The sequence below is a fragment of the Teleopsis dalmanni genome, chromosome 1, assembly GCF_002237135.1.
Source record: "Teleopsis dalmanni isolate 2A chromosome 1, ASM223713v2, whole genome shotgun sequence".
NCBI classification, from domain to species: domain Eukaryota; kingdom Metazoa; phylum Arthropoda; class Insecta; order Diptera; family Diopsidae; genus Teleopsis; species Teleopsis dalmanni.
The window spans coordinates 160067194-160093839 of NC_051846.1; the positions used below are offsets into that span (position 1 = coordinate 160067194).

At 27.6% G+C, this 26646-nt stretch overlaps 1 protein-coding gene across 1 annotated transcript; it reads left to right on the forward strand.

Annotated features, from left to right (window-relative positions):
- The first annotated feature begins 1749 nt into the window (after nt 1-1749).
- LOC119669069 lies at nt 1750-2766 on the forward strand. Its single transcript, XM_038078832.1, has 4 exons — nt 1750-1842; nt 1898-2252; nt 2314-2564; nt 2618-2766. Exons 1-4 carry the CDS (start codon nt 1840-1842, stop codon nt 2681-2683), a joined length of 675 nt encoding a protein of 224 aa, XP_037934760.1. The 5' UTR covers nt 1750-1839; the 3' UTR covers nt 2684-2766.
- The last annotated feature ends 23880 nt before the right edge of the window (nt 2767-26646 follow it).

Below are 26646 nucleotides of genomic sequence, written 5' to 3' on the forward strand. Positions count from 1 at the left end.
TATGTGCGATTTTCTTCTAATCTATTTAACATAATCATGGTTCTATTGTATGATGATGTACTCTTAAATTTTTTTAACGCTTTTTCTGTTTTGCGTTAATTGATTTCATAACTTTACCAAAGAACATGTTAGAGTATAAATATCCAATTTTAGACATTAAGTTTCTTTGTGACAAAATAATGTTTTGACTATTGGATAATAAGACAGAATGGACTATCCAAGAATATAACTTATATAGATTGAACCCAATTATTTTGCTGTTATTTTCATTCAATGTATTTGTTAGAATTTTTTAGAGTACTGTTTAGTTGTTCTTACGAGTAATATATATTATTTTTATATATACAGACTTGAGTTTACTTCACTAATACATTAGAAATAACTCAATTTGCAAAACAGGCGAAATGAACTGTACTTGAACACCGGAAATCTCAAACAGGCATGCGGTAGTCAAGAAGATCCATTGATCCTGAACGTATCAAAGTTGACGCTATCTTTAACCTTAGTAGAAACGATATTAAACTACTTTCAGGACGCTATTGACTCAATTACCACATGAAGAATATAGGTGCGGTAGAAAGTGATTCCTGTCGACTCTGATATGAAGAGAAGCAAATATTAGAACATGTTCTATTCAACTATTCAGCGGCGGCAAGACGTAGACGTGAATACCTTGGAAGCGAGATCTTGATCCCAATTCAAATAGAGAAAACTAAACCCATAGCAATTACGAGATATATACACAGTCTAGAATTGTTTGAGTTGAGCATATTATATAGGTGCATAATAGGTATTTTAACCTACTGAATAATAATAATACTTCACTTTGTAGATTTGCCTCACAGCCGGAAAATGTGTAAGAAGTGTTATTAGTAAATAATGAAAGTGATATAAGCTTCTTTTTTTTGTACAAGTGGAAATTTTATGGGAATATGTAACCTTGATTAACCTTATTTTCGGATTCTCATGTTGATGACAAACGATGCCATATTTTAATGAAACCGACATGAATCCCGTCTTTGATATATCACCAAGGAAAATCTTGTAAAGATTTGTAGTGACTAATAGTCTTGAAAGACGTTTTTTTCTATTACTTTTCTGTTTTAATGGGAATATTTTTAATCAATTTTTTAAACATGTTAGGGCTCGTATGCCTCTCTCATATTTTTTAAATTATTTTTATCACGGTTATACACATTGAAATTTTTTATAATTTCATGTACTACAATTATAAATTACAATGTTAGAGAATATAATCTGATTGTTAACTTGGTTTAAATATATTAAAAAATTATCCTTTATTACACAAGTGCATAATTCATTATGAGGATATAAAACGAATATAAGGAGGATAAAATAAAAGCTGCATATGCAAATGATTTTCCACTTGCATGCTTCAGATATTAATTTATCCTTTGTAATAGTGCACTGCTTCTGACTTAATCTCATTAAAAGGAATTGATTTAGTTAAGTACTTGGAAATTTAATTAAGGATAAAAAAAACCGTTTGCGATTACAAATAATGTTATCATATTATATGGCTATATTCAGGTTTCTGCTCATTACGATGATATTTTAAGTACTCTAAGTTATTTTTTATTAAAATAAAAATGATATTCTTTTATTTAAAGCTTAAATTTTAATATAAAACTAAAAAAAATTCTATTAAACAAGTTTGCCCTGTTTTTAGATTTTTACTTTACACAATTTTGAAATATTAATTATTCAATAAATTCGGATATATTTTTTTTGATATTTAATTTTGGAAAATTTTTTAAAATTACGACAGTGCATATGTCGAGCCTTGCCTACTCCATAAAATATAAATCATAGAGTGAAATGGTAAAAACTAATACATTCGTTATGTGAAATGTGCTGAGTTTTCAAAATCTTTTAGGTTTATGACATGTTGATAATAACATGTAAAACTCAAAATTCGCAAACATCGGGCAAGACTGATAAGTATAAGGAAGAAATCCTTGAATTTGAACATGTTCCAAAATATATGAAATGTGAACCTGCAGATGATGGAAAAATAAAAATGGAACCCTCAAATCATGTTAGATATATGGACCTTTATTTTGCTCGCGATTCCTTTATGAATCATCCATTAGACCGTAATTATGGAACTAACCTTTCACTTATTTTTTTAACACATGGTGGAATACGTGAAAATAAAAAGAAAATTCAAAATCCACGATGTGGTAAACGTAAATTGAGGAAGGCAAGCGATGAATCTAAATTTATATCCGGTAATTATTTAATACACCTGAAGTGTTTCATTGCTAATATTTACACAATCACCCACTTCAGGTCCGAATGTATTTACAGTTCCATCAATGTTGGGTGAAAATGTCATTGGAAATGCAGATGTTCCACATACCCATTCAATAAAGGGTCGTTATAGTCCATTTTTCTACAACACATTCAATACTCCTTTTTCAAATCCCTATACTTCAAAAGTTAATGTTGATAAAAAAAGGGTGCATAAGTGTTGTAGTCATTCCCGTCAAACTGAGCAATTGAAAGATATTCCAGGGCCAGGCACTAATTACCAACAAAAAGTAAGATCAGAATATGTGAGTAAAATTTCAGTTAATTTTTTTTTTTTTTGCAGTATAATGCTCATAAAATAGCTAAAAAAATATCTTATTCTGTAATGAATAAGCAATACTCCATTTGAGCGATTTTTATTCCTTATTCGTTCTTGCATGTATTGACCTGAGGAACATAGGAAATCTATTTAATCAATATATCTATATCTATATATCTAAATCTATTTAAAAAATATATATAACTGTAACAATATATTATATATATACATACATATGATGCTTATCTTACATATGTATATATATAAATACTGCACAAATATATATATATATATAATAATTAATAAAAATGCTTAAATTTTCATATAAATCTAAATATTTCTTTTTACGCTGCAAAGTTTTGAAATAAAAAATTATTATGTATGGAGCATAGTGTATAAAGACGATTCTTTAGGATGACTTTTAACTCAATAGGTAGCTAGATCTTAGAATAGGTAGCTAATTCTTATAACTGACAGATGATTGTTCTTAAAAAAGAACTGGACATACATTAGTTTTTTGAAATTAAAGAAAGCCCCATAATTCTCTACATCTTCTCTAAATATAAGAACACATATAATTGTTGTTTATTTTTGGTTAAAACCATTGGTCCAATTGATTTAAGGCGATTGATACAATTTTGAATAGATGTGGATGTATAATATGAATCAATTGCAATTTATTGGAAGTGTCTTAATACAAATACAAATAAAATGTTATTTTATAAATAAACATTTCTTGTAAAATAATTTTTTTATAGGTATATATTTTAACTCATAAATGATCGGAAATTTTCTATGTGTTTGTATACAGTATGTCTTTTGAATAGGTTTAACATTCAGACGTTATTCTGATATGGTGCTCCTAAGTAATTTTGCTGAATATAGAATAGGTTTACTGACATAATGCAAATAAACAATATATATATTTTAATGATTTTTGTTCTATATGTTCAATTTTAATATTTCAGTTTATTTGATGTCTACATTATTAAAAATCACTTTTGGAATAAATTGTACAAATTTATATAATCTAATGATCATTTATGATGATTTTGATAACTATGGGGCCTTGTTTCCATATACCTTAAGTGTATAGGTGAGTGCGTGTAAGAATATATGACTGGCTGCAAGTTATTGTTAAAAAAATAATTGTTAGTTTTCTGTTAAGGTTTTTGAATTGTTTTTAGTTTCTGAAGTGATGAGACGGAGATCTTAAGGTTTACTATAATAGTTTGTCAACTGTGTTTCGCTTGTAAGCTCGTTTACGTGAACTTAAGAGGGGTTAAGAGGGCTTGACAATGACAAAGCTACAGTTTGGTGGTAAAACTGGAGGTTTGAACACAATATAAATATATATGTAGATTTGCACTTCATTTAGAATAGATTTGTAAATCACTAATCGTTTATTTCTATAAAAGAATTTGGCATATATTGCTTTATTTTTTTATTACATCAATTACTGTACAATTTATATTTTGTTCTTTAATATTTCCAGAATTAGCCACAGGTAATGAACCAATATAAGTCTGATTATGTGAGCAATTAACATTTAAGGCAACTCAATAGCAAAAATTGAAAATAAACACAATAATGAAAAATGCTATAGGGAATATTTAATCAATAATAATAATTTATTCTAATTATTCGTATTAATATATGTTTTATAACTATACATATTTTAAAATAACCATCATTTATGATAATGCTTAAGGGCGACTTAATTAGTTTTGCATGTTATCTTTACACTTTTGTTTAAATAATAAATATAAAGTATTCCTTTATTTGTTGTTGTAAAAGTTATAAGATTAACAACCAAACACTTTTACAATAACATTAGACGATGAAAGTATAAATATTTGCATGATTATATGTCGCCAAAAAAGCTTTCATTTGAATTCAGAAACATATGAATATGTTCTTCTATTTAATAGTTAGAAGGGTTCGAATAGAAATAAAAAGACAACTACAAAAACTTTAGTTAATGCCGAGTCCTCATCAACAATTGTCTTAGAAAATTCGGGTTTTTTTTCATAATAGTTTATAGTCCGTACATAAATTGTATGGACTGCAAGTGCCAGGCTTAGAACTCATGCCTGTCAAATCAGAAACGATGACTAATCGTGTTTTTTCACAATCGTGTTTCCAAATTTTTTTGTCACTTTTTAAATTTTAAGTGACACTACAGCTTTATTTGGAAATACAAGTTTAACGAATTAAATGTTAATTCTTAAAGTTGCCTATTGTAATTTCAAAACTATTCTTTAAATAATATAGAATATTCTTGATTTTTATAAAATAGATCTTATTCATAAAAAAATTTTTTACATTATTTCAAAATGTGCATTTATAGTATTATATTGTAATTTTTTTTATATAATTTATTGCTTATACTTCTTATATAGTTTATATAATTTAATATAATTTAATATATAATTGCTTATATAATTTAAAATATTTGTGTTTACTAAAAGCTGAATAATTTTGATTTAAAATTTCATTTAATTTTTATAAAGAGCTTTTTTCGAACAGTCGCGAACTACAACAACAAAAAATTTATTTTTTATATTATTTTAATTAATTGAATTTTTGGCTGACCATACAGCTGTTTCGAGTATTGCCAAATATCCATCTCCAGTGGTCTTGGAAATAATTCTTGTATTTAAGTATTCGTAAATGATTAATTTTTTTGAGACTGCAAGTACCAGGATTCGAACTCGGGTTCGAAGATAAGATAAATTTTTATCTTAATTTTTTAACGGGAACATTAGAGTGTTCTAAGGCACTTAAGAAAACTTCCACTCGTATTAACACATGGACTCCATTCGGAAGGTGTGTAAGGAAGAGTTTAAGTTTGGTTTCATATTGTTGTTATTTTTCCGTTTTGTTATTGTTTTACTGTCCACCTAGACTAGTGATAAAAAATAATAAAATAAAGTAAAAACAAAAGACTGCGGTTGTATGCTTTTTGGAGTATAATTTTTTTTATTTTTGTTTTCCAGACAGAGTTGAGAAAAACTTTAATTTAACTGGAAAAGTTATGGCATTCAGTCAATATGAGTTGCTGTAATTATTTACAAGTACCTTAAACCAATGCCTTCAAAAACATAGAATGTAATAAAGTTATATGTGTAATTTTATGTATTTTTCTATGATTTTGGTTCTTGCAGAAATAATCAAAGTATTATTATGATTTATGGTTTAATAATTTTTAATTTGATTTATAATAATTTATCTACAAATTGACTGTAGCTGTAGCCGATAATACTGTACTAAGTTTTCATTTGTGATTTTTCAGTTGTGTTAGGTTAATTTGGAGCTACTGAGTTCAAAGCTGCAACCTCTTTTATCCTAGACATAAGGGTCAGTGGCAATAACGAGATAAAGTTTAAAAATTGAACTTTTAAATGGTTAAAAAAATTAGTTTTCTTTTAATAAATATGAAATTCGTATCTTGAGTAAACTTGCTACAAATAAATAGGAAAACATTTTTATCTTAAATATCTTTTCCATAATTCCCCTTCATTTAAATTAAAAAGAGGGATTTTCCAAATATTTTTTGAAATGGTTTTTTATTACGGGTTGATCCAAAGAAAAATCTATCTATGTCTAATATAAAATTGTTTATCTATTTATTTGTAACAAATTTATTAATAACATGAAGTTCATCCTTAAAATAATCCTTATCCTTAAAAATAAGTATTTTTTTTTATTAATCCTTTAAAACCTGAATATTTAAATGATAACCTATTATTGCTAATTACTCTTATGTCTCAAAAAAAAGCATATTTTAAATTATAATTTTTATTTAAGCTACTACTCTGGTTTTGTGACTGGGTTGTAAATAAAAAATTAATTTACTACTTTTTTTCTTTAAGGGTATCTAAAAGATTTTTTTATTAACTAATAATTATAGATTTTTACAATGCGAAAACAAATTTATAATTTTTGATAAAGTATAATATTCAACTTGTATACAAATAAATAACAACAACAATAGTAACACAACAATAGCAATAGTAATAATTTGTCGTATTTAATTATTTTAAAATTAAAAAATTATTATTTTACTGTGTACGAAGTATTTTTCGTTTGTTTAGAAATATTAAACAAATTTATAAATATTTTTTTTAACATTTAAGATTTAAATTTAAAATTTATACAGCATTTTTTATGTGTTATATTGAAAGGGTAGTGACACAGGTGCATAAGGTTCAATGAAGTTATTTAAGGATACACAGAGCCGCAATAAAAAACTTAACTCTTAAAAGTAAATTGAAGTAAATTTTCCAGTAAAATCCTGCAATAAATTTTGAAGAGAAATTTTTGCTTAAAATAGCGAGCAAGGAAGGACCAAAAAATTTTAAATTGTTTTTTCATATATGGAAGTCAGTAAGGGAAGTTATAGTATGTATATATATGTATATATATATGAGTATATGTATATCGTGAAAGTAAAGTTCTCTTTAAGTGAAAATTTAGAAAAGTGAAAAAATTTATTTTTATATAAAATGAAACATTTAATTAAATGATTTTGATTTACAAATAGTATTATAATTTTTCTTCAATATATAAATTTATACGAATAATAATTAAATTGGTTTTAAATTTAAATGAGATTAAAATAAAAAATTACATTGTTAAAAATTTTATTAATTAGGTTCTAATTTTAACATAAACATACTTATTCTTATTTTTATTTAATCTTTGATAGAGTATTGAAAAAGTAAAATGAGTTTTATAACAAAAATAAATGTCTTCTGACCTGACACCTAAAGTGTATTCATGAAATTGTTACAAAAAGTTTTCGACATGAGCTGTCAATCCAATTTCTTCATAACTCTGGTACTGGCTTGTTTCATACAGTAATCGAATTTTATCAACGTTCCCATTTTTATATTGCTTTGGAAACAGACAGATGAGCTGAATTACTTTTCAGTCTTCTAGTTCTGATTTGTTTGTTTTCACTATTGATAAATTGAATTTGTTATAATTGCTGAATGGACCATAAAATTCTATTGAAGTATATTCTAACAAGAAATCAATTACGATAAATATTTCATATTTGGCAGTTATTACTATATGGTCAGCCGATTATATGGTAATTACTGATTAATTCACATAGCAATTATTGCAATAAGGAATTGTATATTTTATGTTCTACTAACACATATTGCATTACTGTTAGAACCTTCTAATGTTAGCCCTAATAAAAATCAATTTGACAAGTTTATAATAAAATATATACAAAAATAAAGATTTTATATCTTTGAATTATATCAAATGTATATATGCAATTTAAATTTTCACTAAATTATAATTTATACATGAAAGTAAAAGGTGTAATTTTTCACAGCTGATTTTATTTGATATGGTAACACTTATGAAGCTTTTATGAAAAACAGATTCATATACAATTGACGTAACTCAATATGTCTGATGGATAGAATATCAAGTTTTTACTCGTTTAGTTACCGTTAGCAGTACGGAAAGAGCACACAGGTGAAACCATTAACGTTGTTTAGGACAGTTTAAAGAAATATCATACGTTCTTTATCCGATATTAATAATTGCCTATCAAGTCATTTGAATATTTTTAGAGGACTTGTAGTCTTTTGGATATCTAGCTAACGTAATGATGCATAAATTGTACAACTATTATTGTTTTCAATGTCATTATCGGGATAAACCCAACTTTCTTAACTCGACATCTTTAACAAGGTGTTAGTCTCTATCCATTAATAATGTAAAAGAATCTTGACTGATATACGTGCAAAATTCAATAGGTGCAACAATTCAATACACACAACCATAGTTTGCGTCACAATTTTAAAAAATTAATATTAAAATTTGTAAGGTAAATCCAACAGTGGTCATTAACACCCTGAAAGGGTACTGACTAATGCAGTTTTTTGACTAGTATCATCATTGGGTCTTATATAACTCCTAAAAAGGAAGATAACACAACCGCCAAGTCAGTGTCACTTGATAGAAACCTACGTTGAATACTTCCAAAATTATAATAACATGATCAGGAAAACTTTTAGTAACAACTGATTGATGCCACAGGTCATTCGAGTAGTTCTAGGGCAGTCATTGATTTATTGATGAAAACTTTTGATAACAATATAATCTTCTGAAATTGTTTATTATCTGAGCAATAATATCGTATGAAGTATTTCAAACCGTTGGTTCATGCTAGCACGCCATTATTTATTATAGTGTTAAAAGATAACATCGGTTTCGTATGATACTACCAAGGATTTAGTATACGATGGAAATACACTCTCCCAGGATTCAGTTTCTTAGATACTTTTGTAGCGGCTCAAATTATTTTTCATTTATAATGTTGTAAAAATATATACTAAATAAAAAAGACTACTTTAGTTTATTTATGCATATTATTTAAATTCAAAATATTAAATATCCCCTTAAAAACCTCATCTTTTAGAAATATGAAATTTTACTTACAAAATATTTATATAAGATTGCATGAATTATATATATATTTATAATTAATATATTTATTTAACTAAATGGTATAGATGCATTTTCTTTAACATTCATTATCTACTGGTTCTGGTCCTTCTCCGTTTAATTTGATTTTCTTGTTTATAGAAGAAAATTAATCACAACCGGTGTTTTTTATTTTGTTTTGCTTTCCTAATTCAATCAAAATTTATTCACAAAGTCCTTTGCAAGGATATACATATGTATATATAAATCGTCGCACTGTAGTAAATATGAAATGAAACGCTTTCCTAACATCTGTTATATTGTGGTAGGACATGTACGAAAACAATGTGAATTTTGTTGGCGAATGTGCAGTGTGTATTCAATCGGAATAAAAACAGAGAAGTGGTGACAAGGATTGAGGATGTATTCAACTAAAGAACAGTACCAGGAAAATTCTAAAAAAAAGTTTTAAACTTAAAACTGAGAGAGAGAATGTAGAGAATTTCTGCAGAACTGAGTCTATGCTCAAATCTGCAATGTTTCATTTCCGTGTCTGCACAAGTAGCACCAGCGTCTGTAAAATAGAATGAATCTACTGTGCACCACGTATCACATCCTTAAATTTATTTTAGTTTATTTTGAACTATTAACGGTGATGTTAATGTTCTCCTTAAGATTTAAGGAATCTTTAATTTTCCAAGGAAAATGAAATTGGCACAAAAGAATTTTTAGAGAATTGACTATCTCAAGTGTTCTTTTCTTTTTTGCTTTTGATTAAAAATATTTTAAATAAAAACTATGATGAAAGCATAAGAAAAAGGCTTTTGTGTTGGAATGTCTTAGGTATCCTTACATACCGGTACTGCATATGACGTGTGAACTTTTTTGTTGCTACTGCTTTTATATTTGGTACTTATGAGTATTCAAAATGATATGAAAAAATTCTGCATCACTAAAAGTTAATTTTCGTTTTGACATATATCTCCAACTAATGGAGAGGTTAGTCACATAAAGGTGATCCATGCAAATTTATTCTTCTTTATTGCAATTAGGCTTTTAGTGATTACTGTACTATTTTCTCAGAAGTAGCAATTACATATGTATAGGTATTCCAGTTTGTACTAAAACCCATTTGAAACATGTATTACATGTGCTATTAAAAAAACTCTTAATTAATATGATTGCAATTTACTTTATTGATTATGTTTTAACTAGTATATTGACTAGTTAATAACATATCTGCTTTATATATGATATTTTTTTTTAAATTAAAAAAAACCGGTCTTACCACAAGTCCAGAGTTGTGGTTCTGAATAACAATATGACATGTCAAAGCAATTTTTTTCTGTGCAATAATAATAAAAATACACCATTGCAATATACATATACACTTATATTGTGTAATAGTTTATTTGCATCACTAAATTCTTGCTTTTAGAAAAATATGTATATATCTCAAATACTCCACTATGCTCTGCTGCAGCACTTAATTTTAATTGTACGAAATCATTTGTGATTGTTAACAGAACGAAACGAAAATATTATTTGAAGAATTTTTACGTTCAGCTTAAAATTAGTTTTTTCTCATAGCTTTTCTTTAAAAGTAAGGTAAAAAATAAAAGTATAAAATAAAATAAGTTTTTTTTCTTCCCTTAAAAAAGCACTAAATTGTAGTTCAACTTGAATGACAATTGCTGTGTCAAGTGCGGGTGCTTGTGACCTTTGAACTCAACAGGAAAAATTGTGCTTCCATTACATGACTCTTGCAACAAAACGGTTCATGATTTACACGTTTTGGAATGTACGTACGTGCGGGACTCCATGTAGATAAACACTTGACACAGTTTTTCTGAATTCTGAATAAATTTCATTTTATTTTGCATCTTCATTGTTTCTATAAAGTATACCACATAAAAATAATTAATGGCCAAGACACGATTTTGTCACAGTAAAAACAATTAAATTATGATGTTATTTTCTTAATAATTGTTCTTCTTTCATTTCATGCATGAAAAAATTATAATATAAAAATTAAAGATAATATAATATTTATATAAGAAGAAAATATTCTAGTTGGCTTACTAGAGTCATGAAAAAATGTTATAAAATCAAAAATAATATTTATTTTTGTATGAAAAGCGTTACGTGGTATGTAAGTAGTTGCTTATTTTTTTACTAGATTGTGGTATGTACACAACATTTAGTAACTGATCATACTAACGATAGATTTTCTTAAAATAACCTTAACCTTAGTTAAGCTTAATCAATATTCTGTCTGAAAATCAAATTTACAATCGGGTATCACCAACTTATCATATCCAATAAATAGAAAATGCAGTACCTAAGTCTAATTATTTAATAACAGAAAATATCTTTTTTACAATATAATACGAGAGCGGTTTGATAAGTCAGTGACTTTTTAAATAAAACAAATTTTTTTCGGCAAATAAACATTTTATTTTTCCACATAATCACCTTTTAGCTCGATACATTTAGTCCAGCGTTTTTTTAATTTTCTTATCCCCTCCAACCCTCCAACCCTCCAAATAATAGGTTTTCTCAAAGCTCTCAAAATACGCGTTTGTTTCGGTAATGACTTTCATTCGACTCAAATCTCTTAGCGCCCAGCCATTTCTTTAGGTTTGGAAACAGAAAATAGGCGCAGGGGGCTAAATCTGGAGAATATGCTGGATAGGGTAGCAGTTAGTATCCTAATTCGTGGATTTGGGATCGTAAAGCTTAATCAGCACACGAAATTCACTTTTTTCCATTTTTGTAAAAATTCACGAGGTTGTCTGCTTTGAGCGGCTATAAAACACCAACTGAACGACGTAGCTTGCTCAAAATTAGAAAGTTGACCACTGGTAGATTACAACTGACAGCAGTACTGTTGCATTTGAAGTAACTGCGAGGGAAATTCAAAAAGTCACTGACTAATCAAACAGCCCTCGTTTAATTTAATATTTATAACAAATTTAATTGATTTTTTGTGACCTTTTGGTAAAAATAAATAATAATGATACTTGAGAACACTTTAATTAAAATTAAAAATAAGTGATGGAGTATACATTTAATATAATAATATTAATTTTTATATTTGTTACTGGGCTTAGCTCATTTATTTAACACATAAATTTATAAAAATGTTTTTTAAATAAAATAAAAAGTTACACTTTTTAAACTGTATAAAATATTTAGTTATATTTTAATTTTTATATAAAATTATTTATATCATAAATGTTACAGTTTACTTCCTAGACCAACTTCAGTTTATAATAATAATAAACAGAGAAAGAAATTACATATTTAAATACATGTAAATAAACTTATAAATATATATCGAAAACAATGTCAATAAATATATATCGAAACAATTTTCAATGTTTGACATTTTCAACATTTAAATTTATTTAGTCAAAATTTAAATACAAAAAAAAAAGAAAAAGAAAAATTTTGAAATGAACAAACAATGGAGGATAAATTACCTCCTAATTAAGACCTGTAAATTTCTGCAACACCCTCTGTGTTTTTTTTTTAGTTTAGTCTCTGATTGTCCGGAACTTCAATAATGTGTAACATTTCCAGCATTAATCTATGTCTATAATTTGGTTCTTTGTTGATGATCTGTACTTCTTCAAAATTTGAAGTTTGGTTCATAATAGAGCAATGGATTGCTAATGCTGTCTGACCACCGAAAATTGCACTAAGTTTGTTTTTTATACTAATATATACCTGCTGACATATGTTAGACCAGTCACCTCCATATGGAATTCAGTATACGACATCATGTTTATCTAATTTGTCCTTTGGAGTTTATGTTGTGTTAAAAAAATGATTTCTAAGCGTATTTCTAGCTTTGAAAGCTAATATGTGCATGTCTGCATTATAGCATTTGGATTTGCTGAAATTTTCTCAAAATTCAGGGATATGCGTCATAGATAAATTTTTGAGTGGTAACGGATTTTGTTTTGCTCACCGTATTCCCTTGTTTTAGAAGAGAATATATCGTCCATTTGGGATAATCATTATAATGCAAGATGTCAATTATAATTTTTTCATTTTTCTTATGAAAAATTGGATCGCTGAAATTCAGTACGTCTAATCAAATTCAGAGCTGTGTTCCGAATTATATGATAAGCGTGTTGCAAGTTGAAATTAATATATCGTACAGTATTTATAGGTTTTTGATACCAATTAATTTTAAGTTTATTGTTGTGTCTTATAACTATTGCGTCAAGATAGGTAAATTTTTCAGATTCTCCTTCTTTTTTTTTGGTGAACTTTATATATCTAAATAAATTATTTAATGTGTGTAACGTACTCTCTACCTATGTTGTCAATTTTTATAACAGCAAATATATCGTCTAGTTATTTGGTAAGAAGTTTGGGTTTTACAACTACTTCGTTAATCATTTTGTCTTAGATATTCTCCATCACAATATAAAAATATTAAACTGCATTAAATATAAGGAATATTTTTAAACTCAATTAAGTATAAATAAAAACATGAAGTTATTATATTGATTTGTGATATTCAGTATATAATAAAAAATAACTGGTATAAATTTCCTCTATATAAATTTAAATACTCTACAGTTTTTATCTAAATTGGTTTACAAAAATGAATATAAATATAGATATTTACGACTTTACATGTATATAAAAAATTTTTAAAGTTTGGCAATTTTTTTTTATTTGATCATTTTTTAAAATATACTGCTGAGTCATAAAGTCCTAAATAAACAGTTGAGGTTTTTCGCTAAAAATGTTTTTTGAAAGCAATAAACTGAATAGCCCGCCCGTCAGGTAAATTTTACAATAAAAAATTTATTTGCCATATATGGAAACACTAATGGAAAAAACTTGTTACATATAAAAGAAAATTAAATTGAAACAATCACATTTCACAACGTATTTTTTATTTTATCCAAGGGAGTTTAATACACATCTGAGGCATCTCTAAGTTTATGCGAATATATAAGATGTACTTACTTTTAACGTAAAAGTAAGTACAAAGTTGAGTGACTTTTTGTAAATTAACAGAAAGTTTTAAGACCAAGTAATGACTAGTTTGTAAATCTTTTGGCTAGATTACTATACATTTCACTACCTTCATGTCTTTCATGCGCTATTATTTTTTTCAATACTTCAGTTTCAAAGAGAAAATTGAGACTATTATTTACCATTTCTGAGGTTATTGTTATTGATTGAAAGCTCCTTAATAGGGCCTGGCAGACATCTATCGGAATTGTTTTTTCTAGTCTTGGATCATTCATATTCGTCTCTGTTTTAACATTTTCCCATTTTAACCTCTTTGTAAGGTGAACCCGAATTTGTGCTCACGGTCATGGGTACTCATTGGGAAACCCTTGAAGAAGTGCTGAAACTTTTCACTAAGAAAAATATCATGGTTGATTAAATTAGATTTTAACTAAATCTTAGGTCAAAATACTCTCACTTGATGCATTGTGTTGATTGAACCATACTAATGTTGGTTTACATATCGTCTTTACCACATGAGCTAAAATTACTTTAACAAAATGATCAGGTTAATTTAACTAGTATGTGGTCAGAACATATTTTTCTGGGTATTGATATACCAGTTTTGAAACTAATGTATCATTTTTCTATAAAATACGCTTATAGAAAAAGTTTCTTAAGACTTTTAAATGAGCCTGTACATTTCGACTTTATATGTCAGATATGCTTTGTCGTTTAAGGGTACCTAGACGAAGACAGATGGCTTTGAAATTTGATTTTATTGCCTCTGATATATTGAAGCAAGCAATGCAATGCAATTTACTTAGCTTTACAAATTTGTTATTGACGAATAATGGTACTCGTGGCCTTCATTTGTCTTTAATATGCAATTTTTATTGCCTCAAATATTCTTCAATATTTATTGCTTATTTGAACTTCCATTTGTAGTAAATGGTCTTATTGAGGTCTCATTGATTCTTAAGTTTACTTTAAGTTCGTTATTTTGAAATAAGTTGTGGTCGCTTATTTTTAGCTTAACAAAAGAATGTAGAATTGTAGGATAATATTTTACTTTAATAGATTTTATCATAGATTTTTAAATAAAATGTTTTATAGACACAATTTGGTCCATTATTTCTACTTCAAGATACTCAATTTTACTTAAAGCGCCTAATAGATACTTGACCTAAACAACACTCCCAAATCTGTATGATTGAATTAAAAGATCTGATAGTTTATTTCAAAAGCATTTTATTCTGTTAATTAATTTTATTTTCTAATTATTGCAATCAAAGTTCATTCTAGCTTCCATTCAAGTCATCAAATTTCTTTTTGTTTAAATTTAAGAAATAACACAAATTAAATTAAATCTTTTAGATGTTTAAGTAAATAAAAGTAAAGATAAGTTTCCACACAAATATTGAAGCTTAAAAGCGTAAAACTTTGCACTTTAAAAGTGTCAACACTAAATCGTCACCTGAGGGATTGTAAGGGATACTGAGGCTATGGAAAAATAAAAATGTGATTTTCCTTCCTTTATATTTTTTGGTGTCAAATTTTCTGTGCATTTCAAAAACATCTTTGCAAGAAAGATGAAATTACATCGAAAGATTAGAATTAGAAACTCAGTACATAATGTAAAGTTTAAAATATCTTATTAAAACTCCAAATAGATGAGTGCTAAAACTTACACTAAAATATTCTTTTAAACGTTTTATTCTAATATAAAATTATTTGAGGAAATAATTGTTTTTCCTTTTTTACATTGAACATTGTCAATGATAAGTATTGACAGATGATGGTTCCAGTTGTCAATTCGTGAGTATATTACTATAACTATTAATTTTGCTATTAATTTTTGATGAAGTCGGGAGTACTATATACCACAAATCGGAAGGTTTATTGTACTAAACCCAGTTGTTACAACCGATCAAGCGGATGAGTTTTTGAATTCCACGTTTGATGGTTTTGAATTATTCCAGTTGTTATGAGGAACAAAAAAACTATCTCCGAGATGGATCAGGCTGCTGCTGCTTCGTTTAGAACATTCATAGAGAATGTGTTCAGAAATTTCAACATTCTGATACTGGTTTCTGAAAACTCTGTTGTGCTAGGCGAACACCCCTTAGCCTAGCATTTTGATATCATATCTATAGGACTATAAGTATATTTAACTTTACTAAAGAGTCTATTAGAGGCTTTCTACTGAATCTTTAGGACAATCTTTGGACTTTACAAGCCATTCAGTTGTTTTTGAATTGGTTGTCTTTCCCGTATCTATAAGTAAACTGTAAATTGTTATGTAATGAATTGGTCAAACAGTGTTGTTTAGTTTGTCAATTTATATGTTTGGTTTTTAAAGTATGTATGTGATTCTGTCTTCCTCAGTGAATCATAGTGATTTATTGCACTTTACAATACAGCAAAAACATCAAAAATTGTGTCAATAACAAGTTTTTATTGATCGAGAAGATAAAGTAGTTAAATAAATTTGTTTTTTGTTTAATATTAAATTTAATATTAAATCTATAACCCATTTAATATCATTTGGCTATTCTGGAGTGAACTGGTTGTAAAATTCATCACTCTACTAATTCAATATTCAATGCAAAGTGGAACATACCTAGATTTTTCAAAGACTCTAAAACACTCCTAATATTTTCACAACGCTGTTGTGTACTTTTGAAGTTTCTGGACCTTACACAATGTCGAGTAAGAGCGTGATGTGGATTCGTCCGAAGAGTGCTCTATTTTTCTAGATAAGTACAAATTATTCTTCCTTGAATCTTTAAGTGGGGATCATATTTGTTTTTTATTCTGGTTCTTTGATAAACAAAGTTAATTCCAATTTCGAACTTATAGTTGTCCACATTTATATTTATGGCATGTGAATTCATTTGAATGTATACATTTTATTGAATGTTAGCGGTTTTAACTGTTTCAAATTGTTAGAGAAAATGTGCTCTAATTGTTGTGACCAGGCCTTGATATGTATAGGTTGAGTGGGTTAAGCTGAATTTAAAGCTTCATGTTTTAATGCATTGAATGAGTGCCTTAAGCTAAATTTTAAGCTTCGTGTTTCAAAAATATACAGTTGTATTTTCTTGATCGTTTTCTTTCTATTCTATTAGTTTCTCGGTAGCAGTACGAAATTTATATAAATAGATATAAGTTCCAATTAGTTTGTACACCGAATGTAAACTTATAACATATATCTAGTTATATGTACATATAATTGTCATATAATTGTCATATAATTGTCATATAATTGTACAAACAAATTTGACAAAAAGTGCCATACTAAAAATGTCTGATGGCGTTTGCGATTGCTAAATCTGGATTCTATCTAGACTTACTCTCGATCTGTCAACTTTAGTTGCCCATTTAAAAATTTTTGGAGTAATCTAACATTTTTGTACTTGTGTATGAAACAGCTGGTAATCTTGCTACTTTGGCAAAATATCTAGAGTGTTATAACTTAATCTTGAGTGTTATATATTTTGTCCCAGATTTACTAATCTGAAATATAATTGCACTAAAATTTAAAGAGCATCTTGATTGAAAAAATTACCTCAAATTTACCAATCGAAATCGCTATGAGTTTCACATTATTGTTTATAGAAATTTTTGAAAATTACTTTAGTGTTTACTTATTCACAACAAATTTATAAATTTAATTTTGCTACAGGATTAAAATGAATTTTCAAAGTGCAACAAAATTGCTTTAAAATATGAAATGTAATTTCCGCATAACCTCAGAAAACATGCTCATCTCACAACTAATGTTATTATCCTTTTTTAGAGACTTTATGCAAATTACTCCTGCATCAGCATTTTGCTGCCATAACCACTGCAGGAGTTGTTAAAAAGGTATTAGTTGTGGTGTGGTTGCACTTTCGCAGTACTGTTAATAATAATAGAATACACCAGACGTTTGGAGTAACATTACCTCCGATGCGAGCATGTATGTACTTTGTTTCAAAGTGTATTAAAATACACTTTATATTGCAAATTGGAGCAACTTTAATAACTATTTTAATATTAACAAGCGAATACTTCCTAGACGTTTAAGGTTGGAATAGTGATTGATCAAAAGTATTATTAAAAGTAAATAAATTTAATATTGGAAACTTCATTCAAAAATCTTTAAGGTTTATTTATTTACTACAACTTTACATATTTAATTAAACTTTTGCGTTTTGTAAACTTTATGGAACGAAGTACTTTGAAATACTTGGAAATGGCGTGAAATGCATTATCCGCATAAAATCAAATATATTTATATATGCTCAGCTCAATAGTTTCTGAATTATCCTTTTTAGAGTCGTTGAACTCATGTGCGTTAATTACTCCATTTTCTAAATAAACAATTTGTGTTGTTAGGAGTCGCAATATAGGATTGATAAATTCTATTTAAATGTTTCTAAATATCAAAATTGGGAATTGTAAGGCTGGTTGGCTGATTTTAGGGGCAGTAGCTCTTCCCCTTCTGTCCAAGTAACGCTTCGACAATGTTTTGATGTCACATATCTAGTTATGAAAACTGTTGATCTTTTTTATGAATGCCTAATCTTTTTTTATGAAATAAGATTATTTTTTGAAAATTAATATTGTCTTGTGAAATATCCACCAAGCTCATTACTTTGTATCTACCAAGCTCATGGAAAGTCTTAATTTTTTTTCGATCTTTTCATTTGCAAAGAAAGTAGTCAATTGTTTTTTTTTTCTGGTTAACTGGATTCTGGTTAAGTTTTTTGTATTTATGTTCACTGGGCAATGACCTGTTAGCAATGTTATAAGTCTTAGCACTTCGACCTTTATTCTGCTCTGTAGTATTTTTATTTTCAATGAATTGTGAACAGGTAGATTAGTTCCATATAGTTGTCCATTTCTGTTATCAGAAAACAATGACGATTATGTTTTTGGGCACTTTTTTATGAGATCCGTGTTAGTTATTCTACTAAGAATTATTCCATTTCTTGTCTAGCTAGTTGCACAAAATTATATTTTCTTATATTCCTTGTTGCACTGGATTCTAGATTAATGAAATTGTGCGCTGTATACTCATTGACTTCAATTGAGTTTTGTTCTGGTTTACTGGCTCCTATTTTGCACTAAGTTTGGATAACGTTAGAAAATTAGCTCTTTTGTCAGAGAACTAAATCAATCAGTTGATTTTGCCAATTTTTTTTTTTGAAATTAGTCGAATTGTTTTTTCCACAGAAAAGATTTCACCCTCGAAACCTCTAGAAGAGTTCTGTAATAGGAGAAGAGTTTTTTATATCTTTTTAAGCTGAAAAGTCTCCTGTGCTTATACCACATTCCATATTCAAATCATTCTTGAAGATGTGGTGATTCTAACTTTCAGTGTTAAGTCCTTTTTATTATTCTCATTTTGATATGAAAATCGATTCGAAATAAAGTAGTGTATTGTATTCAGAATACATCTTATATTATATTTACCAACTTGGCTGTTAATAAACAATTGGAAAAATTTAAGCAGATTATTGGAGCCAAATTTCGCTAGGCTATTGCCCTTTTAATTACAAATATACTTTTAAGTACATTTTTTATATCTTTAGTAAAACAGAGTTAAGGTTGTTTGCAAGCTACCCACCTACCTATCACGATATTTTCACTTACACTTCCAAGTAAATAAGCGAGATTTGCCTGGAGTGACAAACTGACAGTTCTTGGCCATAAGAAGATTTTGACCTTCTGATCCTATCTAATATAAGAAATACATCCTAGAGAGACATTGTGGCCTTTGTTTGAAACCCCGAATATCTTCTGTTTAATAAGAATTAGTTATAGTATAAAAGATTCTCTATGATCGCTGAATTCTGGGCTACTTGATGCCGTTTTTCCTGCTAATATTTAATTCGATCATTATGTCTTCGAAGTTTGTCTATATTAATATTATGGAATTAAGTAGATATTAAATTTTAATCAATAATTTACGAAAAATAGTAAAATACACAGTTTAATACATGATAAAAATATCTACCAACAACTAAGTCTCTTATGTTTACTGCTATTTCAGGCACGATTATATGAATAACAATATACTTATATGGTTAGGTTTTAATTCTATATTTATTCAAAATTATTCTGGAGTCTTAGTAAATTTAATTTATTCCAATTTTAGTGTTTATAGTTACGAGTTATTTTCTCGTATTCAAGTGAGCAAGTTTTTGTTGTCATTTTCATATAACAAAATAGTTGAAACGACTGCTTTTAAATTATTTCAAATGCCCCAGTTTTTAAAGAACATTATGGAAAGAAGTGTATATTTTTAATGTCCTGATAATGCCCATGCAGTGCAAAAATTGTCCTCTATTGCTGCTTCTATTAGTAAAACTATTATTGTTATCACATTGTCCTTTGAATTTATGTTAACATTTTTCCATTGCTCTCAACTTTCCTTGCTAATTTGAAATTTTATCATGCCATTTTAAGAGCTATAATAAAAAATTATTTTCACATAAAGAACTGCTAGTTATGCAAAATATCTCATTAAAAAATCATTTTTCAAACAATAAAAACCAGCTCTTAAAAAAGGATTTTAAAGAAATGAAATGCAAATTCTAAAACACAAAGAACATTAAAAGATGTGATAAATAAAACAATTAACTTAGGAAATATATGTTTTTAAATTAAAAATGTTAAATATTCTGATATATACAACAAAAGCGGGTTTATCTTTTTTAAGTGAACATAAATTCATACTATTATAAATAATAGTTTATTCTTAAAAACTAAACTGAATTTAACTGAATTATGCACTTCATATTATATTCTGCAACAGAAATGCAAATTTTAAATGAAAAAAATGCTATAAAAAAATAGAATAAAATAATTAAACAAATACTGTATTTTCTTTTTTTTATTTTATTATATTTTTCATATTCATATTCAAATTTAATAGTCCATGAATATATTTTTATCTTTACTTTAGTTACTAAGTTAGTTTTGTTTTTGCTAACTTACTGGGAGCTCAGAACACTGTTATTCGTACTAATTATTTCTTTACGTTTATATTGGATTGCGGAAAATTGATTACATGGTATAGTCATTGCTGGTAATGTTTACTACTTAACTGTTATAGATCAAATAGATAATTATAGTTAACAGGCGTAGATTTTACACTCAAAACTATTTAGACACCACATAATAATGGACCACATTGTATCATGAAAACCCATTGATCCAACAGTGGTTTCTTTTGTAGTGTGAAGTCTGGAAGAATGTCCACTTAGTAATATTTAAATGTCCACTTAGTAATATTTAAATGTCCACTTAGTAATTATTTTATTTAATAGAAACTATTGTATTTTTATTTATTTAATAGAAAGTTTTCAAACAGTAGTGAATTGCAACAACAAAAATTTTTATTTTTTCTGATTAATTGAATTTTTGACTGACCATGCAGCAGTTTTGGTTATTGCCAAATACTCATTATCAGTGTTATTGAATTTATTTTTTATATTTAATTATCCTTAAATAATTTTTGTTTGAGACTACAAGTAGCAAGAGGTGAACTCGTGCCCTGCCAAATTTTGAAGCTAAGAGTGAGTGTTCACTAATTAGCTGACTGACCCAAAGCCGTATTTAACTTATACATTTAAACTTAGAGTTTTTTGTTAGTTTGTGTTAAACTAGCTGTAGAATTATTAAAATATTTAATAGTGTTTATTTTTGAATTGTTAAATTTTAATACTATTACTTAGAGAGGCATAATTATTTTATTCGTTCTTGTGTATTTGAATGCTTCCAAATTATGTGTTTTGTATTAATGCCAAATTAAAGCTACCTCCACTCAGAGATATGAGTATCTATGGAAAAGTAGCCTAAGCTTTTATACGTTCCTAAAATAAAAAAAATATATTAATATATATGAGATATATAAAAAATATAAACAATGTTTTGGTACATTTTTAGTTTAAAATCGTTTTTTATTAAAAATTGATTTTGATCAAGTATATATTAGTCATTATTTATTTTTATTTATGGTATTTTGCGTACAGCTTCATAACTATATTGGTGTAAATCTTTTGTGGTTTATCGGCGAAACACTTATGAAAATTATTTTCAGTGGTTCTTTGGTAGACTAATGTTTAACTAATTAGAGAGTTTTGCATATGTAAGTCAGATGGTGCAAGGTTAGTACATAACCCCTTATTTCATGACCCATTTTGGTCACATTCATGACCCAATCTGGTTGATTATTATTTTTTAAAGCCGGTCGCGTCTTGAGTAGTATAGGACCGAATTAATCCTTGCACCAGCCTCGAACAGCTCGTAATAGACAATTGCCCTACAATTCCATCAAACACTTTGCATAACGCTGTTTGTTTTCAATCTATTGACTATAATCGCTTACGTTGGATATTATCGTATTAAATCTATTTTTCATCGTCCGTTATGATTCGCTAGCAAAATGGTCGATTTTATTGTTCTTCAGCAGTTTTTCATAAATGATAATTAAGTTAATCATACTTCTGGGCTTTGATCGCTAAATTAACGACATAAACCTAGTACTAATAAAAAAACGTTAATAATACTATCCTTTTCATAAAATGGAAATTAGTTTTTTGCTTTAGATAACAATTTAATTTAATCAAAGAATCAAGTAAACTAGGGTTTTGTGGTACATCTGTCAAGTGCATTCGTTCGTTATTTGAGCTTGACAAGGCAATATGTTCAATTTGATTGAGGTTTCTAATGCTTGACGTAAGCATTTTCATTTGTAGTACAGTTAATTTGCATAAATCCTCTTTAATCCTAAAGGACTTGAGGCAAGTACTCGAACACAAGTGCATTTGGAAGTGATGTGCGGTTAATGGCACACAAATTTTAACCTCAAGTATCATAACTTGAATCAATTTAAGGCATCTGAATATTTTCACTTGGTGGTTTGCGTTAACATTTTGTGTTAAGGCTTTTCCATTTTGCAAGTCATGTGCATATGAAAGTGTTTAGTTTCCATTAAATCCTTAGGTGGTTTCTTTCCTCCTGAGCTCATGTTCTTGGAATATATATGCACTTTATTGATGGTTAATAAATTGTGGAATTAGTAAACGTTATAACGTCGCTTGCTTCACAGTTGCAAATACTAAGGAAACGTAAACTCTTGGAGTTCATATGAACATACTTACTTACTTGCACAGTTTGTATTTTAGTTTATTTTATGATACTATTTTGAAAACTTTATGCTTTGTAGTTTGTACTTTAATTGTTGCATTTTCATCACATATGAAAATTGTATAAAATAAATTGACTATTTCCTAATTGGCGACTTGAACAAATTTTTATTTTATATGCCATGTATGCCATGTTAGATGGAAGAAAAAAATATTACATATTTTTAGTTGAGTTATTGCTTATGACAATAATAGCAATAATATATATACATTAATTTATTCATATAATAATTCAGAAATCAATATACAATATATTAAAACAGGGCTGTCCAAAGCACAGCCCAAGGGGCCAGATGTGTCCCGCAGTTGGGATATGTGCGACCCGTGATATATTTCTAATTTACCATAGTTAGGCAAATTTTTCTTTGTTATATTTTAGTAACATCACATCATTTTATTTTTATGGTATCCCAAAAAAATAAATTCAAATAAATAAATTAATAAAACTAAATTTAACATCATCACCGTACTTTTATTGTTTTCCAAAAAAACCATGGGCAATGACTTGCATTGATCCGCGATCATATCTGGTATGAACAGTACTGTACTAGAAAAAAACACAAAATAAACATCACGTATAATTAGAACAAATTAGGCAGCAACATGAGATCAACAGCGCTAAGACTAAATAAATGGAATTTTTTTTAAACTATCTGAAATAACGGAAGTAATTTACTTGGGTGTGCCCAAAATCAGTAACATTATTTTCTCTGTAACGAAATATTTTTGAATAATCTTAAATACATTCAGATTTTTAGTTCTAACCGACTATCTTTAAGGGACTTTGTAATAGGGGATTGAAAAATTAGTGAACTCATATATATTGTGCATTTAATAGTTCATCTTCCGATGATCTCAAAAAATCATTAGATACTAAAAACAGAAGTCTTATAAAAATTTTATAGGTAAATTGCTGTAGATAACTCTTAAACCAGGAACATATTTATTCTTTGAACTCTTAATACTTATTGTACTAGGTTACTAAATGGAAGATATTTACAAAATATATTACGGTTGAATTTTGTTAAATAATTCATGTTTTATCAGTGCCAAAAAATGCTAAAGTGATGTAGGAATATTGCAAGCAAACTTAGTTAAATGTGATTATATATGGATTCATCAATCAGTATCTTCTAAGGTCCACTGATAATGGGTATTTGGAAATCCCTGAAACAACTGTATGAGTACCCAAAAAGTGTAATTAATTACATATAAAAATTTTGTTGTTGCAATTTATTATTGTTTTAATTGCTCACTTATTTTAGTTTAGCTATTTTAATTATTTAATTATTTATTTTACACGACATCAGAGTTAAAAGTAAATATTTTTAGCAAACATTATAGGATATACACTTTGTTAAATGAAGATAAATGATAGCGTATTGTGTGATAAAAGCCCTTCGAAAATAAATAAAATTAAAAAATTATTAAGTTGTAGTTATAATTTAAAAATTCTTGCATTATGTCCTAAAATGCTATATAATATCCAGTACTGGAAATATATATCCACATCGAATTGTCTTACACCAGACTCATTCTCATAACATAATATAAGTGGTAGATACCTTGCAATCAAATTAATGACTTCTTATGGAGTTTGCCAGGAACTAATAAACACAACTCATTTATAAAGTTTAACTTAAATTTAAATAGATTAACAATTTGTTCAAGATAAATGTCAAATCTTATTTAAAATTATTAAAACAGTTTACAGTCACACGTATTCTGGTTCACGTTGTAAACCTGACCTGAACTGAACTGCCAGATTTGTAGATTCCAAGTCATTAGCTTTTAAGGTGATTATCTCTTTAGTAAGTTTACAATAGCGAATATAACATATAAATGTCACATTTTACGCACAATAACATTAGGTAGTTATAATAATATAAAGTCATTTTAGTCGACTTAATAATCCATTTAACTACAAACTAAACTATAAATGAAACTTCATACTTTTAAACTCTGAGAAGCTTATACAAAAGAAACCAGCTTTTACAATTTTCTTTCATAATACATATGGCATTAAAGACCTTATGAACTCAGACAATAGTAGGATTTTTCACACATTTATAAATATTTTAAGTACGAAGTCACACCTCTGTCAATGCAAGAAAGAAACTTCCTATTTAAGTACTTATTTTTAAGGGTTTCTACTATAAAAAAATTGCTCTTAAATCTTTACTTTGATAAATTTAAATTATTTGTATTGCATTCTAAAAACAAACCTAAAAAGAATTAAAGCAATTAAATAAATTATTTAGTTTTGCTTTTAAAGAGTGTATTTTATTCATTTTAGCTTTGTATTTTGTTAAATATATAACTGAAATATATAAGTTAATAGCACTTGACAAGTCTAATCTAAACTAAGTGGATGAAACATAAAATTCTTAAAAGTTAACTTAAGTTTTTGGAAGTTAAAAATTATGCCAGTATCGATATTGATTTATACAATTCGGTAATTAGTTTTTTAATATTGTATTTTATAAAATCTACTTCTTGACATCAAATTTGTAATTCCGGCAACATTAAAAATTCTCATAATATAACTTTTGCATATCCTGTTTTGTTTTAAGATTCACACAATTGGGATGTTGTTGAAGTTAATCCATACAGTTTAAAGTAATGTACTTTAAAAAAAAAGGTCACAACCTATATTCATATTCCAGGAATTTATCTACTACTTAACAGGCGTCGCTATTGGGGATCTATAGCTTGTCTGGAAGTGATTGATATACCTAATGGAAATATATACATACTATCGGACAGTTTAGTTGCTTTAAAGTCCTCGAGTTTATTCCAATTTACATTTAGGATGGTTTTTAACTGTTATATATCTCAAAATAAGAAATCAATGCAGCTTAATTATTCTTTAATCTCTGTTCCCTGTTATAGGGATATTTTCAGCAACTGCAAAGCAGACGAGCTAACCAGGCGGGGTATTTCAAAAAATCACTCGGAACACCCAAACAATTTGAGCATACCGCTGATATCATGCAAATTGTTATTGAGGTCTTTCTGTGCTAAACCTTTAAATAACAGATGGAAGGACTCAATAATATGTAAGCATCGGTATTCAATTTAATCAAGTTATGTCATAAATATCAGTCTTGTGGTAGATTTGTTCATAAGTCATTGCAGATAGGGTAACCATGCTTGAAGATTAAATCTTCTTTTCAATTATACCTGTCGCTGTTGTAAGAGAACGATAAAAGTACCTCCCATCTACTTTTGGTTTTGTCTACCAAATGCTCGGCGCAGGTTTACTACTCTAGTGGCATTCTTTTTTGAGATGTTGATCAATTGTAAGACCTCTCCTTAAATAACGTTATACGCTTTATCAAGAGTTCAAGTGATTTTAAACCTCTGAATTTTTTCTTACATGGTAACGCAATGAGCCTAAATAGGCCTAAATGAATC

Coding starts and splice junctions, on each gene's coding strand:
- LOC119669069 (XM_038078832.1), top strand. Junction 2,253..2,313: donor TGAATCTAAATTTATATCCG/GTAATTATTTAA, acceptor CACCCACTTCAG/GTCCGAATGTATTTACAGTT. Junction 2,565..2,617: donor GCACTAATTACCAACAAAAA/GTAAGATCAGAA, acceptor TTTTTTTTGCAG/TATAATGCTCATAAAATAGC.